General features: G+C 41.0%; 3 protein-coding genes across 3 annotated transcripts; all 3 read right to left on the bottom strand.

Annotated features, from left to right (window-relative positions):
• Positions 1–888: 888 nt before the first annotated feature.
• scp2a (sterol carrier protein 2a) lies at positions 889–8831 on the bottom strand. The gene is made up of 16 exons (XM_079569960.1): positions 8684–8831; positions 8100–8157; positions 7959–8030; positions 7420–7551; positions 7283–7347; positions 6998–7124; positions 6853–6916; positions 6198–6284; positions 5976–6126; positions 5761–5908; positions 5568–5675; positions 4371–4524; positions 3386–3482; positions 2983–3112; positions 1237–1316; positions 889–1131 (listed from the first exon to the last, which is right to left on the bottom strand). Exons 1-16 carry the CDS (start codon positions 8735–8737, stop codon positions 1036–1038), a joined length of 1623 nt encoding a protein of 540 aa, XP_079426086.1. The 5' UTR covers positions 8738–8831; the 3' UTR covers positions 889–1035.
• A 1591-nt stretch (positions 8832–10422) lies between these two features.
• Positions 10423–12110, bottom strand: czib (CXXC motif containing zinc binding protein). The gene is made up of 8 exons (XM_079569261.1): positions 12001–12110; positions 11828–11911; positions 11525–11581; positions 11363–11444; positions 11266–11297; positions 10750–10827; positions 10597–10662; positions 10423–10518 (listed from the first exon to the last, which is right to left on the bottom strand). The coding sequence occupies exons 1-8, from the start codon at positions 12004–12006 to the stop codon at positions 10441–10443; spliced, it is 483 nt and encodes a 160-aa protein (XP_079425387.1). The 5' UTR covers positions 12007–12110; the 3' UTR covers positions 10423–10440.
• A 305-nt stretch (positions 12111–12415) lies between these two features.
• On the bottom strand, positions 12416–16249 carry uck2b (uridine-cytidine kinase 2b). Its single transcript, XM_079569287.1, has 7 exons — positions 16125–16249; positions 14680–14839; positions 14152–14248; positions 13919–14061; positions 13731–13828; positions 13612–13660; positions 12416–13543 (listed from the first exon to the last, which is right to left on the bottom strand). The coding sequence occupies exons 1-7, from the start codon at positions 16227–16229 to the stop codon at positions 13407–13409; spliced, it is 789 nt and encodes a 262-aa protein (XP_079425413.1). The 5' UTR covers positions 16230–16249; the 3' UTR covers positions 12416–13406.
• Positions 16250–16304: the final 55 nt, after the last annotated feature.

Consider the following 16304-nt stretch of genomic DNA (forward strand, 5'->3'; position numbering starts at 1 on the left):
TACAACACACTAATAGCAAGGGACATATACTAAAACATTTTCATTTGTTCATTAAAACATAGTTTTATTTTTCTAGTACAAAATCATTTAATAACCTTCACTCAAACAGTGGAGGCATTTTCCATATAGATCTAAATTAGAGGCACATCAGGATTGACATAATTCTGAAATATTCTATATTTAATTAAATCATTCAATGTCAGTTTATGTCGATAAAGTCATTAAAGACATATACACATTGTCTACTAAGCGCAGAATCTTTTGAGAAAGAAAAAAGAAAACATGTCTCATCTCCGCTGATATGAGTAATCCTAATTGGATGAAAATGGCGTCTTCAAGTCCTATTTCCATCAAGTGCCCTTGCAGGAGGAAGTGAAGCTCTCCTTTTCGTGGAGAGCTACAGCGCATCACTGGGGCTGAAATGAATCTGTTAATTGTATGCCGTTGCATAAGGACAGTGGACCCCCCAAAGGAAGGAAGGAAACGCCTCCACCTAATCTGGCTAATATATTGTGTTCATAGCAAGTGCTAATCAGATAGAAAAGGGATCTGTATAAGCTCTCGTCCAGAGGTTTTCAAAGGAGTCACTCAGGGTCCCATTGTAGTTTTCTCCACAGTCTTAGGTTAGAATTGGGGTCGGAGCTGTCAGTGGAGGAGGATGCAGGGAACAGCGACTGGGTTCAAGTCATGTGAGTATGCAGTGTGGAAAAACAGCGCTAATACGAGTCTGGAAGGATCGCTGTTCCCCAAAAAACTCGCCGTTCTTCCGTCCATTGAGAGCAGCGAGACTGGGGAACCCAAGTCCGCACCAATGTAGCAAAGTCAACAATCCGTTCCAGATGACCACTTTTTTGAAGCCATATAAAATAAACTAGCTTTGACAGTAAATTGGCAGAGGTTTTTGTAAATGCAAAAACAGCTTTGATTTAGCCAAATGTATTGTGTAACATGAAATTAGTTGATTAGTGAAAATCTATGGAAATTAGGTAGTGAATTTCATGTTGAATCCAATAACAGCTGAATGTGCCCGGGTCATCACAGCTTTGCTTTTCCTGGAGCGATCTGGAGGTTTTGCAGCTTCATGGCCATGCCCATGTTCCCGGTGATCTTCAGTTTCCCTTTGAAAAACGCCTGTCAGAAAAAGAAATAGGTTATAAAGGGCTAAAGCAACAGATGGGTCGATATGAAAGTTCACATCTTTTAATAACACCTATAGGCGACAGTTGTATAGCCTACCGTCTGCGCGTTCAACTTTCCAGTCATCAACTCCAAAAGATCTTCATCGCTCGCAGCTAAAGTACAGTCCGCTTTTGTGGCTTAAGGGAGAAAAAAAAAGATCCATGGTTAACAACTACTCCCCTCAAAATCAACTTTGAACCTTTGCCAAAGATTTCCTGTCAGAATGAAACTTTAGCATGAATGAGCTTGTGCGGCATCCCACTTTCAGTGACATGGTGAGAGATTTGTGAATGCTTCTTGCGACAGATTACAAACTGGATTATAATGGAGGGGTAATATATTCGTGTTGCTGCACACCGTTTTATTTGTTAGCAAAATTGGCACAAACTGTGACAATCAATGCTTTGTTTATAACACAAAATCACCTGCTGAAGGTAAACCAAGAAACGCTGATTAGAAGAAGAAAATGCATTTTTCAAGAGTTATCTGTGTGCAGTCGAGAGACCGAAGCAGCAATCAAAGGATTGCTCCTGTACATTGAAATCAGAAAAAGGAGAAAGTGTTTTCTGTGTGACAAATCAAGGGAAGAGGAAGAAGAAGAGGAAGAAGAAGAGGAAAAGGAAGAGGAAGAAGAAGAGGAAGAAGAGGAAAAGGAAGAGGAAGAAGAAGAGGAAGAAGAGGAAGAAGAGGAAGAAGAGGAAGAAGAAGAGGAAGAAGAAGAGGAGGAAGAAGAGGAAGAAAAGGAAGAAGAGGAAGAAGAAGAGGAAGTAGAAGAGGAAGAGGAAGAGGAAGAGGAAGAAGAAGAAGCTACTGCACAAGTCCCTCTGACCACCACCATACATTCACTCACACACACACATCATTCATCCTGGCCTATTGTACATGTTTTTAGTGGTAGGGGAAACCGGAGTACCTGGAGGAAACCTACGCAGACACGGGGAGAACATGCAAACTCTACACAGAAAGGCCCCGTCCAGGTGGGAATCGCACCCAGGACCTTCTAGCTGTGAAGCGGAGGTGCTAACCGCTGCGCTACCGTGCCGCCCGTGCACATCTTAAGGAAGTGGACAGAGGGTCTTCTCTACTGGATGCTCACTGTATCCGCAGTAGTCCCTTTGTGCTGCTGTGAATACTACGGTGCACTCTCCAATTGGGCTGGATGTGGAAAGGTTCCCAAAAGCAGCACAGCGACAAGAACCAGAGAGTTTGAAAATCTTTATAATGTACCTCTGGCATTTTCGGTGCTTTTCTAATGCTGGAGTCAGGATCTTGGTCAAGATTACCTAAACTGGTGGCCAGTTAGCCCAATGTGCATGTTTTTAGAGGAAGTGCCCAAAGGAATACACAGAGAGAATGCATCCTCCACACAGAAAGGCCCAGCTGAAAATATGGTTTAATTAATTACTAAACAGAAAAATACGTCCAAATGTTTTCTTTTAGCCCCGATTAGAAAATGACAGATGGTGTGAAATACTGTCATTGTTGTTGTACATATACAGCCAACATTGGCTTCATTGTGATATGTTTATTGCAATAACAATTTTCCACGGAGATCAGAATTGTGTTGTCGTGCAACAGCTAATCCACATAGAATACTGAAGGTTAAACAAAATGTAAAATACTCAATTTAGCATTCACACCCAAGTATTCTGCAGCTACATAAATATATTGATGAAGATGAAGGTTTTCTCTATCTTGAATCTATTGGGCATCCTCACAGTAACTAGGGCACTGTGAAACTGAGTACAGCTCCCTATTCTTCTGTCTATAATAGACAATATTATACACATATCATATTCCTACCTGGATCATTGCTCACAGAGCCATTGCCATTCTTCACGTCCACAATCCACGTAGCCTCTTTGCCCTCGGGTCCATCCTTTACTTTAAAGGCAAATACTCCTCCAACCTTTTTCACAAGCTGTGCTCCGTCCTGGAAAAGCATTTTCAAATTGGTTTAATGGAGGCTGTTGGGCATTCTACGCCACGATCAAAACAACAACAGGCTAGAGTGAATAACCAGAGTAGTGTGGAAACTTATTGAGAAACCAAAGACCAACTATAACTTTATTCTTTATCAGAAAGTAGAACTGATCATGAACAAAACCCTGAAGACCTGACAGTTCTGATTGTTTTGACAAACACTGTCCCTGAATTACATTTTCATTTCATCATGTTCTTTAATTATTGTATTAACAGTCATTACCTCTTTAAGATGTTTTTCAATCTCTTTGAAGACAAGGAATGATTTAAACTTTTCCAGATTGCTGCCTGCACTTGTGGGAACAGCTGAAACCTGCAATCTGCCAAAGAATCGACTGTGTAAACAAGCCGCACATGTCAAACAACATATGACAGAACAGAAGTACAATACCATGTTATCATTTGTACGTGAGTTATATTATTGTTAATCAATTCATGTATTTATTTATTTAAATCTTTCTTTTACCTGTTGCACTATACCAGTCTGCTTTATACAAGTCCAGAATGAAAACCCTCTGTATTTTTTAGTACAGAGGCTCATAAGTGATGTAGCGGAGAGTCTGGATGAGTAAGGTTATTAAGGAGGAAAGGTTCTTAGCCTTTCTAAAGAGTCTGCGTCACCATAGGTAACGGTGAGTGACAGTGGCTCAGACGGTAGCGCGGGTTGTCCAACAACCGCAGGGGCAGATTTTTGTTGTGTGTACCGCCTGTATGGATGTAGTGAAGCCGAAGGAGCAGATTGATCACTTTCATCGGTCTACCAAATTTGTCCTCTGCATTTGACCCATCCTTCCCTGTAAGGAGCCGTGGGTGACCACAGAGCAGCACCAGATGTGGAGCCAGGCATCAGGACCATCAGGTCAGCATCACCTGGCTGGAGGATTTACCTATTGTACATTTTTATTTCTATTGTACCATGTTTTGTATTGTACCATGTTTTTGTAACAAGTGAATTTCTCCGTTGTGAGATCAATAAAGGATTATCTTATCTTATCTTTTAGTGGTAGGGGAAACCCGGAGGAAACTTGAAAACACGGGGAGAACATGCAAACTCCACACAGTAAGATCTCGTCCAGGTGGGAAACGAACCCGGGACCTTCTCGCACGCTAACCCATGTCAGACACATTTCCTACAGATTTTCTAGTCCAATTACTTTCGAGAGCAAAGCAGAGTGATGAAGTTATGTTGTAGAAGAAAACATTAATACCTGGCTTCATCTGGAAATCCCCGCCTGTAGAGCGTGACCACTACTGCTCCTCCTAAACCAATGTTGTGCTGTAAGCCCACTCTTGCTCCTTTGACCTGCCGCTTGCCTGCCTCCCCTCGGAGCTGCCAGCACAGCTCAGCACACTGGGCCAGCCCTGACAAGAGGGGAGAAAAACAGTCGATCAAAGAAACTTCACAGCATGGAGCTCTCCATCACCTCCTCTCATACACATCACTCTCTCCACTGACACCAGGTAGGGTAAAGTTCACTGATGTGTGCTTTATATTGATGTCTTTAAGCCCGAGCCCTGAGGTTAGAGAATTCAATACACCAATTTTAATCACATTCTGTATGTCTCCACAACAGGGCGAGGAGTGATGCCTAATCTGACAAGTCTCATCCTAATCACAGGACAAGCTACTGGTGACACACACACATCACATCCCATCTACTTAATGAGCTTTTGCATTTTGCCATTATCCCACAAGGAGGAGGTCTTAGGAGAAAAAATACAAGAACCTTCATACATCTGTGTCAATCTTGTAAAATATCAATGATCAATTACAAAGAGAAGAATATACAACCACTACTAGTTAGATAATGGTAACCTTATTCGTGCATTTTATACACAAAGCAACTCAATGCGCCTGGATTTACATTCAAACCTAAAACGATGCACTCAAGGTCGCTATATTTATGTTGCCAAATCACTCAATCTCTCAAAGGCCACTGGTTTCTATAGGATGGTTGTCAGGGTCATTCGATTACCGTATACACCACAATACAAACAATACGAACAAGCTTCTCAAACTGCGCTCGAGCGGGCAGCTGGAGCTCCTCAGGGATATTAGGAAACAGAGAGAGGGTAGGATGTCTGTGTTGCCATGAGAGAACGTCCCAAAGAAGGTCAAGGGCCTTCATAATGGAGCATGGAGGGAAAAAAACATGTTTGTCATATAAAGCGCTCCATAAGCAGGTGAGGAAAGAAAAAAGGCTGAAAAATGTGTGTGTATTGAGATAAATTCCATAACCAATGCTAATAATATGAGAGTAACGCCATCTAGTGGTCACTTGAAGAGGTTACGCTTCACTGAAAGGAGCCATAGCAGAGAAGGTTTTAAGTCATACATCAATGTCAAAACTAATAGATAATACTGGACTATTAAAGCACTAGTAGTGGAATGAATCCCCACGTACCTGTGGCGCCTAAAGGATGCCCTTTTGAGATGAGGCCGCCACTTGGATTGACCACAAACTTGCCGCCGTACGTATTGTCACCCCTGTCAATAAACTCTCCTGCTTTGCCTACAAATAAATAATGAATAATCATTTGCAGCAGTAGTAAGAGTCATATTAGTTCATATGGATTATACACTTAGTCACTGCTCACCCACTGGACACAGGCCCAACGCTTCATAAGTAATGAGTTCATTGGCTGAGAAGCAGTCGTGTAATTCAACCACATCCACATCATTGGGATTGAGCCCAGCAGAATCATAACACTTTTTGGCCGCTGTATGTGACATGTCATAGCCAACCTGTCAATAGGCAAAAAGGCAAATTAGCAGAGGGAAGAAGCACCGCAAGTTGTACAGGCTTACTTACCATTTTGATGCAGCTGTTTTCGTCAAATGTTGAGGACAGATCCGTCACCATCTCCTGGGCCAGGATCTCGACGGCCTGCTTCTCCAGATGGTGTTTTCTGACAAAAGCCTCACTTGCCAAAACAGCAGCAGCCGCACCATCTGACGTGGGACTGGAAGAAAACGGCACAGGTTGTTTAAAGGACATCTCCACTTTCTAAATGTTTGCAGTCAGGTGCCTTACCAACACTGCAGCAGCGTGAGATATTCAAAGACCTTTCTGGAGCCTTTGACTTGATCCAAACTGTACTCCGTCTGGAACTGGGAGTAACTGCAACCATAAACGAATTAATCATCTTAAATGCAGTTAAGTTTAGTTGCTTGGTAACGTGGTTAAACACACAAGCTAGATTAGAGGCTCTGGCTACTCAATACAAGACAGCCACAGTTTAGAAAAGACCCTTTGCGAATGTTCTTAACTAGTTTTACAAGAGCAAGGGAAGCTTTTGAAGACTCAATCTAGCCCAGTCGACAATGGATCATTCCTGACAAATGAGAGCCTAAACACCAGCACTTATCAATACTTTTAGGAATGTTTTTAGTTGGTTTCTTATATTTTTAGGATGTCCCAGTGTTTCCTCTGTAGGAGCCCTCTGCCTCGGGAGCGGTGGCTGTGCGGGTGCTGTCCGGCGAGTGGGGCGGGTGGTGGTGTGCAAGTGTGATTGATATATCGGTATAGATTCGAGGTGATGGGACGGTGTGCCTGGCGTGATGTTTTCAATGTTGTAATCTGCGAAGCACTTTGTGAAACTCTGTATGAAAAGCGCTTTATAAATAAAGTTTGATTGATTGATAGATTGATTGATTGATTGCATGAATTGTTGTGCTTTGTTTCTTACGGGTTGTTTGTAGAATGCTTGTGATTCTTCCAGGCTATTTTGGCAAAGTGCTCAGGTTTAGTTCCTGGAAAAATATAAAATTTGTATATAAATATCATTGAACTACTACTAGAGGGGAAACACCGGTTTAACAGACGGCTTTTACCATATTTCTCCATGTGTTCTCTGCCAGCATTGCCAAACATCTGAGGAGCTGCAGGGGCTGCTGCCATGCCATAGCGATTGATCATTACTTCCATGTGTTTGTCCATTGGATTGGTTCTGTCCATAAACTAGAAGAGATCAGCATGGTGTGTTTACTCCCCTGTTAACTTTGCCCTCCTTCTTTATGTCTACTCACATGTTTATGCAAGAGATTATGACAGAATAACGACATAGGATGCAAATAAAATCTGCTAATTGTAATATTTATTTATGGTTGAATGAATACCTTTGCGGAAAGAGAACCCCTCTCCATTTTTTCAAATCCGAGTGCAAGGACACAGTCAGCAAGCGCTGCACAGTGACATCAGTGATAGTCATGAAAACAATTTCTACACCAAACACAAATGTCAAAATCCCACTAACCTCCCTGAATGAGTTGCCGTGCCATGAACAGAGCAGTGGAGCCTGTGGAGCAGTTGTTGTTCACATTGATGATGGGGATTCCAGTTAAACCCAGGCTGTGGTAAAGTGCTCTCTGTCCACACGTGGAGTCACCTGCAAAATAGACAAAATAATACGAAGACTGAAATGAAGATGACTTGACAGTGTATGGATCCTGGAGGATTACTTTCACTCACTCACTCACTGACTCAAATGTTCAAGCTGCACAGTGTCTTCCAAAGGAGCAACAGGGAATGTCTTTAGAAAAAATAACTATGATGACAGGAGGAGGGGGAGAAGATTTAGGCTGCATAACTCTGTTGTACTCTGGAAGAGAGTCAGAGCTACTATCTTTCTGATAAATCTAGTTTTTGTTTACAGACTGACATGTCCTTATGTCGTTGGAGTCAAAACAGTTTGGACAGATCATGTCTCACACAAATAGCAGAAGTAAAACTCGGTCACTGTCATATTGCGGGGAGCAAGTCATAAAACAATTATGTGAAAGTGCAGGACTTTACCATAAACATATCCAACACATGCTTGCTCAATGGCAGAATACGGGACCTTGGCGTCAGCAAGTGCCTTTTGACCTGGTAAAAAAAATAAAGAAAATCAATTAACATAATCCCACATCTGTTTTATCTGCATTTTACTTTTACCTGCTTCTTTGGCCATGTCTGGATAGTCGAAGTCATCTCTAGCTCCAGGCTTGTCAAACTGCAAGAAAATAAATTATAGCTAAATCAATGTATTAGAATAGAGATAAAGAGCATGCCAAGTGGTTAGTAGTAGCTTTGGTTAACTTTTATCCAGATAGACACAGTTCACATGCAGTAACAGGTTGGGAGGTGCGTGGTTGCTTAACACTGACCCTTAGCACACTCAACATGAACTATGGACTGACAAGAACCGGGACAGCAAGGACAGATAAAGACAACTTCCTTTCCAATAGCAAACAACACACAAGAACACAAAAAACGGAATCAAACTTGTTAGCAAATCGAAAGGGGCAGTCAGTCCTTTATCGTAATAAATATCATTATCGTCAGAATATGCATTAAACCAGGGCATGTATGGTTCTGAAATTGTATTATATGATCTATGCAGAATCTAAACTAAAACTGATATAGTAGAGCAGAAGTACTGAGTGTATGATGTAGTAAAGTAGTTGACAGCATCTGCGTTAGCCAGTTATGCTAACTTAAATCTGTGAAATGAGGTTGTAACACAAAAATGAAAGTACCTTTGTCATTCCGACACCGATTACATACACTTTGTTTGTGTTTGCGGGCGCCATGATGTCTTGTTGGTGGCAGAGGATGGTCCAAAGACGAGACGGTCCGGTCCTGGCTGACACTGTGGGAGACTTGTGAGTGTCAGCCCCAGAACAACGCGACACTCACAAAGATCGTTTACGGAGTGAGATGTATCACTCTGTCAATGTGAAGGAGGGGCAAGTATTCGCTTTATGTCCAAAGTAATGGTTATTAACGGTCAAATGTTATTCCATACAAAGTAAGTATAAACCGGTATACCCAAAATGATGACACAAATATGTGACCTTCATTGTTGGTCATCTTCACTCAAAACAATCTTTGTCTTCTAACCTTTGGTCAGCGAGCTCTAATCTTTCTCATCTTTGCCCATACATATTCATATCTACCCAACCACACACCTATGTATTTTTCTTATTACAATCGATTTTTCTTATTTAAAGGTGGATTATCCAACTTTTTTTATGTAGAAAAAGCGCTATCTCCATTCCGGTCAGTGCCCTCAAGGGCCTGAATCAATTTTATTTCAGGTATTTTAGGGTTCTGGTCTCTTGATGGAACGTAAATGTAACCATAGAGACAGTTCCAGAGAAAACCTACCAGAAACCCCAGAAAACAATTTATCCTGGAGCATCTTCGAGGCCACCAGGATGAAAAGTAAAGGCGCGATGTCACTGAAAGGATAATTACATAGCCTACTAATATCAACTTTTTCTGTTTGAAAGTTGCATAATGCACCTTTAAACACCATCATCATTGTCTTTAAACTACATTGATGAACTACCGTGTTCTCTGTGCTATTTATTGCTACTTTTATGTTTTTAGTTTGTGGGTTCTACTGATTTTGTGTGAATGTGAGCAACAAAGTATGTATCACAAGTATGTATCTTTTCCTTTATTCTGGCTTTGTAACATTTTGCACAAGTGGCAAGAGCAGGGGTAGGCAACGTAATGCCCGGGAGCCAAATCCGCAACCCCTCAATGAATGCACATGAAGGACAGTGTTATAGTATTAAATATTGTGAAATACTTTCCAAAGGGAGGACCACCAGACCCCCAAAAATATGTCCATATGATGTTAGTACAACAATAGCTTTGAGTGTGGATCACTGTAAGCACTAGCTCACACAAAATCATTTGACCAAGACAAAAATGGGCCGGTCAAAACACAAACTTGCCTGACCAAGGACTAGAGAATATATTTTCTCCTCGTGCTCTCATTACAAGTTTACAAAGTTAATCAGTAAAAGTCCATTATCCCATCATAAGAAATAAAGGGCCAGACTGACCTTTGAAAACGTACCCTTAGTGCACCTTCCAAGTCCAAATCATGAACAATGAAGAAAGCATTATTTTTATTTGTTTGTGCCGCAGTACAATATATTATAAAATTATTGTTATTACAATATCAGTATTCAGAACCTAAATACTGCAATAACACTGAGGTCCTTCATCTGAAAGACTTATACTTGTTTCCTCACATAGTTTTGTACAAGTTTTCTTATTAATTTGTGTCAAAAGTGATGTTTTGGTCCTGATGAGGCCTTTTTTAAGTTGTGGTAAAGTTTATGCAAGTTAATTGGTTGCATCTTTAACAAAATTAATTGTATCGTTTTAGAAATATGATTTTTTTCCCCTCATATTCAGCAAAACCTAATTTGTTGCGTTCCTTGTCAAATCCTGGGATCCTTCTGACAGCACCTTAGCATGGTCTCCTGAATTTGTTTCAACACTTTATGAACTTGTGGGTCACTTCGTATATTCCCACTGATTCGCTGACCTTCTCGTCATAGTCAGTCCAGTCCTGAAAAAGTGTTTTGTGATGTGGTTACACCGCATGGACAGACATGTAATAATCCTGACACTGACACAGCAGACTTACTTTCTCTAATAGTGTAATTTCAGGAAAGGGGGTGCCAGACTCTTCTCCCTCTGCAGCGAAACCAGCCTGCAACATTAAAAACAAGAAATACCTGCCATGTAAGGTAAAAATATCAATACCTACATTTGGGAAAATTGTGTGTCATGTTCTCACTTGTGGCTGAAAGTCAACAGGCTCCAAGCCCCGACACTCAAACTGCACCATTGTCTTGAAACGTTCATTATCCTCAGCCTAAAACAGAAAAATAACTCTCGATTTTATTGTCCCTGAGGGGGAAATCCTTTTCATGTACTCAGTGCATGTTTGACGATAGGACAGACAAAACAACAATGAACCCCCAATACACGGGAGTACACTCAGTGAGGCCTGCTGTTAAGAAATGTGATGGCTGAGGGATCAGGCTTCTTTAAAAAAAAGAGCCCTCCCGTATTTAAGCACCCTGTACCTCCGTCCTGAGGGCAGAGGCCTGGGTGAGGCGTGTGAGTCCTGCTCTATGGAGAGTGCAAGGCGTCCAATGATTTTTGCTGCATTGTTTGCTACCTTGGCGAGTTTAGTTTGCTTTTTGACAGTTAAAAGATTAGAAAAGCAAGTTGAACAGTATAATATGACAGGTTGAATAATACACAGTTCACAACATGCATGCTTTCTATTTAAGAAGTCCGTGCTTACGTTATAAGGTGTAATTGTGTCCCCAAGGATATCTGTAAAATATATCTGTAGTTATTTAGAGACACCAACATAGAAATATTGAAGAAAAGTAAAATACCAATAGAATTTTCCCTGGAGCATAGTTTGCATTTCTGCACCATGCTAGCACTTCCTCGTCCACCTTTTAGTGGGGTGCTCTCCTGCAGAAAAATACATTTGAAATATGTAGTTTATTTCAGAGAAAAACATTTCTGTTTTGTTTTACTGTTCAAGAACTTACCATTAGAGTGATATATTGCCATTTGTCTGAGACCTCTCCACAGTTACCACACTTGAGCTTTTAATAGAAGATCACAGGACCACAGAGAATGATTCAGTTGTCTTTGTAAAATACTTATGGATTTATTTTAACATTACACTCAGTTAATGGGAAAAAATGGAAATGCGCCCAAAGTAAATTTTAAATTCTACGGACATTTTAAATCTGGATCTATAGCTCTGACTACAACCTCATGTCAATTGCATCCGTATAACACAAACAGTGATAAATAAATGAATAGCCTGAGCTTTGAGATCAACTTACCTTCAGAAACCACCGAAAGTCTTCGCCCAGTGGCCTCACTTTGGTGACATTTTCCAGCGTAGCTTTGAACTGCAGCCCGTATTTCTGCAATAGTAACAAACCCACTCCGCTTGAATTTGAGAGGGAAATAACAAAGTAAAAACCCACTGTTTACAGTAGAACATGCCACATACCACCATTTTGACGCCTTCACTGACTACTTCCTCTGCTGCCTTCAGGTACAAGCTGAAGTTGTACACAATTATAGTATTGAGAGCAATTGCAAGTTTTTAAATTCAAGCACTTCTGATAATCTGCGCACAAAGGCGTGAAAACAGTCAAATGGATCGTAAAGCGTTTTATGTCGAAAAAACCTTTAATTTATGGCATTATATCGGCAGCATGATGGGAATTGGAAATAACCAGCACGCGCCCTCTAGGGGACAAAGATAGGTTTTGTTACTACGTAAACAGGACAGCAATGTACCATGCAAATCTTACATACTACAGGACAGGTTCAAAGAATGTTGCATTAAGACACAAAGATAAACTTTGGGACGATTTACCTGGTTCATATTCTTTATTGACCAGTAATTGGTTTCATTCAAGTAGAAATCAACAAGTTCAAGCCTGTGAATCAGTCATACAGTACAAATTGCTGGTACAAATCATTCAAACACACTTCTTACAGAGCACAGGACTGGAAATACAAAATAAACCCCAACGGTACAATAGTAACCATATAAGGGGATGAGATATTTCTCAAGGTTCATGTTAACCTGAGGCAACTTTGCAGAGGTGCCACGCGGGATTTTATGGAAAGCCACACACCTGGGATTTTTATTATAAATTGTGGCACTCATATTTTCAAGTTTTATTATGGTGTTGCCAACCTGAGTGTACACATATCCTTTCAAGACTTCATCCTTCAAGCAATTGTCTAACATTATGTATTACAGTTCATTACAGTTCCATTTGCCATGTAACATGTTTAATAACCAGCCACATATATAGTCAGCCTTTAGCTTAAAATTGCTTGGTTTTAGATTATCTTGCATGTGATCACATGTAATGAGCCCACACTTTACATACAACATGTAATATACACATCATAGATCCGCTTAACACTGGACATCAAAAACCAATCATGAAACTTAAATATTAAAAATTTAAAGAGATTGTAACAAAGATCACCTTTCAAAAGCAAACCTTTTTTGATGCACTTCTAAAGATACTTTCAACTCCCCAAGTCAGCGGGATTCAAGTTTTTTTTCTTTCTCCATAAAATAAAGTAGAAAAGGTTTCCCTCTTTTATTCATCATTGGCATGGATTTCCATGAAGCAGCAGAGGGTATAATAATACAACCTGGAACGATAAAACAAGTTTGATGGACCTCCCACAAAGACATAAAGTCTTGCCCTCTATCTCCGCATTAACAAATACTAAACCCAAAATCCAACATTTACAATGATTTAAACCAATATCGAATGTAGTAATAAAAGGCCTTGCAATTCTTTGATTCTTAAATATTGAGACTCCACATTGGCATTATTTACACTCTCCACACCCCTCTCCGCACTGAAGAGAGGTGTAACAGGGTCAATGGGGACGGCTACTTGACTCCGACGTTCTTCTTTGTCGCGGGGTACTGTGGCCATTCATGCACCCATTGTGTCGCTTGTTTGGGCCACCATTCAGAATGTCCTGAATGTGCTGTACTATCAAGTTGATTGCCACTGCAAATAAAGGAAATGTTGAGACAAAACTGAAAATGTTTATTCTCACATGTTGTACTTGCCCTTACCAAGGTTGTCTGCGCCCCGTGGAATGATAACATCTGCATATTTTTTTGTCTGGAATGCACAATAAAACTTTACTCCAGTTACTGTAAATAATTTAAAGCACTTCACAGACAAAACTTACAGGTAAGCAGAATTCTTCAAAGGCGGGCTTTACAAAAGTGATGTACTGTGCCAACACTTGCTCCAATTCTCGGCCCCGCTGGCTAATATCTCTGAGAACTGATGGGGCAAAAACAAAAGTTAAAAAGCAGAACGGTGAGTGATTTGGACAACAGAGAACTTGTGTGTGCAAAAGTGTTTGGCACAAACCTCTGCGTGAGAGGCGTGTATCTGGATCTGTGTCGACAAACAGCTTCATCTGGAACAGCTCTCTGATCTCCTGAGAATAAAACATCAGGATCCCCTCAAACAAGACCACATCGGCGGGGTACACAGTCACAAACTCATCTTTCCTGTAACAAATAACATCAGTGAACAAATGCTCCAAGTAAAGATCACGGCTACAACAGAAATGAATAAAAAGGTTTCACCAAGTTTCTTACCTGGAATGAGTCACGAAGTCATAGACTGGGATCTGAACGGTCTTCCCTTGCAGGATTAGCTTTAGTGTTTGCATTATCAGTTCACTGTCAAAGGCATCTAAAAAGAAGAATGAGGTCAAATTGTAAATTAGATCACACACACTTCACACGACCCGAGTCTGGACTTTACACGTGGGTCTCCTTTCCTGCACGTTTGGTGATTGCAGAATCTCCTACACATAACAGGTGCTTGCTTCAGTCACACACTAAAAGCAGCTGCCTCTAGAAAAGGCCTGCTGACCATGTATATTTAAATCAGCCACGAAAGGAAGTCCTTACATGAGAGCGTCTCATGTAAGGACTTCAATGTCAATGTCTGGGTCCAAAAAAGGGGCTGCTCTTCCACGACTATGAATTCTAAACTATGAAACTATGAGCTGTCATGCAAGTCCACATTTTGGTCAGATGCCATATTAAACATCTGACTGTGGCTGTCCAATATGCAAGCAATGCATGCTACTGACATCGCAGACACAAACTAAAGAGTACCTGGATGATCAAAGTTGTACTGGCCCTTTTGTGCCTTTGCCTTTTGGTCAGGGGTCAACACCTTGTAGAAGCTGTCCTGGCTTAGTATAGCCACCTGTCTCTGGTGATGGTCAATCTTGTTCTGTCCCAGCATCTCCATGATCTTCTCACACACGGATGACTAAAGAAAAAAAAAGTGGTAAAATGTTAAGATACAAGCATGTCCTCTTTGGCTCCCGCCATCAACACTGGACAGGCATTCTACAGTGCAGTGCATTAAAGCGCTGCTCCTGTGGCCAATAGAAGTGTAGGGGGAAACAAAAAACCTTTTCAGCATAGAATACTGTTATCATTTTTGAAGAGCTTATTCAAAGCCTATTAGTAAAGCTTTGATATTACTTGAGCTATGTAATACGCACAAAATACTTGCCAATTTTTTACAACAATTCGACAAAGTTTTGTTATTTAAACAATGGAAACATGTGAAGCATTCCCGCCATTATAACCGAAACCCACAGCAGTGATGAGGCGCATGACAATACACACACCCGTTCCCGTTCATGCAGTGAGCAGGAAGCAAAACACCGGGTATGTGCCAGTGCACTAATCTCTGACATAGTTAGGGGAGGCCGACTGAGGCAAAGAAAATAAGAATTAAGCCTACAGCCGCTGTAGTCGTAAAAAAAGGAAACCTGAATCCTTCAGTAATCCAAAACCAAGCAACTTTTCACACTTCAACTCAGTTGACTACTGTGTAGCCAAAGAAGTACAAAATAAACACTGCAAAACGAAGATGCGGTGGGGCATGGAGTCCAACACATTAAAGGGAAATGTTCACCTATTCAAAAGGCTGGGCAAATATTTATGTCTACATTTATAATACATGATTCCTCATTGGTATAAAAGTGTTTTGTTATCGCTTCCTTTGAATAGCTAACCATGATGTGACACGTGGACGTCTAAAATATCGGATGCTGTCAACTTCCCACCGGCGAGTGTCATACCATTAATAAGTTATCCATCAGCGTGTGCAAAATTGGGGTCAATAAATTGTAATAATAAATATAAGGTAGTGGGTCAAAAGGGAGCCCATGCGTTTGTTTACAAACACAATTATTTCCTGGGGCGTGCTTCCCCCTGGTTTATAAATAGACGTGCAGGATGGCGCTGGTTAGCTTTAGCTGTGTCAACCATTGTCTGGCGGCTAACATCTGAAGGAATTTTGCAGTGATATCAAGAAATATCATACCACAATGAGACAGATGGGAAAATGTGGCGACATTTACTTATTGGTGTAAAAATGGTAAATTAATCAGTCACTGGTCAATCGTCAACCCACACCGCGACGCCACAAAGGCCACGCGGTCCACTCCCGGTCGGCTGCTGACTGGTACTTTGCTGTAATCTGGTTTAAATAAAGGATGTCAATTGAGTTAAACGTCATAAATAAAGGTTATATGTCTAACCTTGCCGCTGGCGGTGCCGCCCGACACGCCGATTAAAAAAGGCTGTCGAATAATCTCGGCATTTTCGGCTCGGTCCCTTAGATGTGTTTCACTGTCCCCGGCCATACTTGCAATGTGCCGGTGGAAACTAGGCCAGCGAAGATTATACAGCATAAGCCCCGCCCACATACAGGCTCTTTT

The sequence above is a fragment of the Gobius niger genome (genome assembly GCF_951799975.1).
Source record: "Gobius niger genome assembly, chromosome: 13".
Taxonomy (NCBI): Eukaryota; Metazoa; Chordata; class Actinopteri; order Gobiiformes; family Gobiidae; genus Gobius; species Gobius niger.

Bases quoted from the DNA above. Each gene is read 5' to 3' on its own strand.
- scp2a (XM_079569960.1), bottom strand. From the start codon at position 8,737: ATGGCGCCCGCAAACACAAACAAAGTGTATGTAATCGGTGTCGGAATG. The intron at 6,285-6,852 runs GTAAGAAACAAA...TTATGGTTGCAG, and splicing joins AAGCATTCTACAAACAACCC to TTACTCCCAGTTCCAGACGG. The intron at 5,676-5,760 runs GTGAGCAGTGAC...ATTTATTTGTAG, and splicing joins GTTGGGCCTGTGTCCAGTGG to GCAAAGCAGGAGAGTTTATT.
- czib (XM_079569261.1), bottom strand. The intron at 11,298-11,362 runs GTATTTTACTTT...TATATTTTACAG, and splicing joins CTCCAGGGAAAATTCTATTG to ATATCCTTGGGGACACAATT. The intron at 10,828-11,265 runs GTAAGCACGGAC...TTTCTGTTTTAG, and splicing joins ACACAATTACACCTTATAAC to GCTGAGGATAATGAACGTTT.
- uck2b (XM_079569287.1), bottom strand. From the start codon at position 16,229: ATGGCCGGGGACAGTGAAACACATCTAAGGGACCGAGCCGAAAATGCC. The intron at 14,249-14,679 runs GTACTCTTTAGT...TCTTCTTTTTAG, and splicing joins GTACAACTTTGATCATCCAG to ATGCCTTTGACAGTGAACTG. The intron at 13,544-13,611 runs GTAAGGGCAAGT...CTTTATTTGCAG, and splicing joins ACGGGGCGCAGACAACCTTG to TGGCAATCAACTTGATAGTA.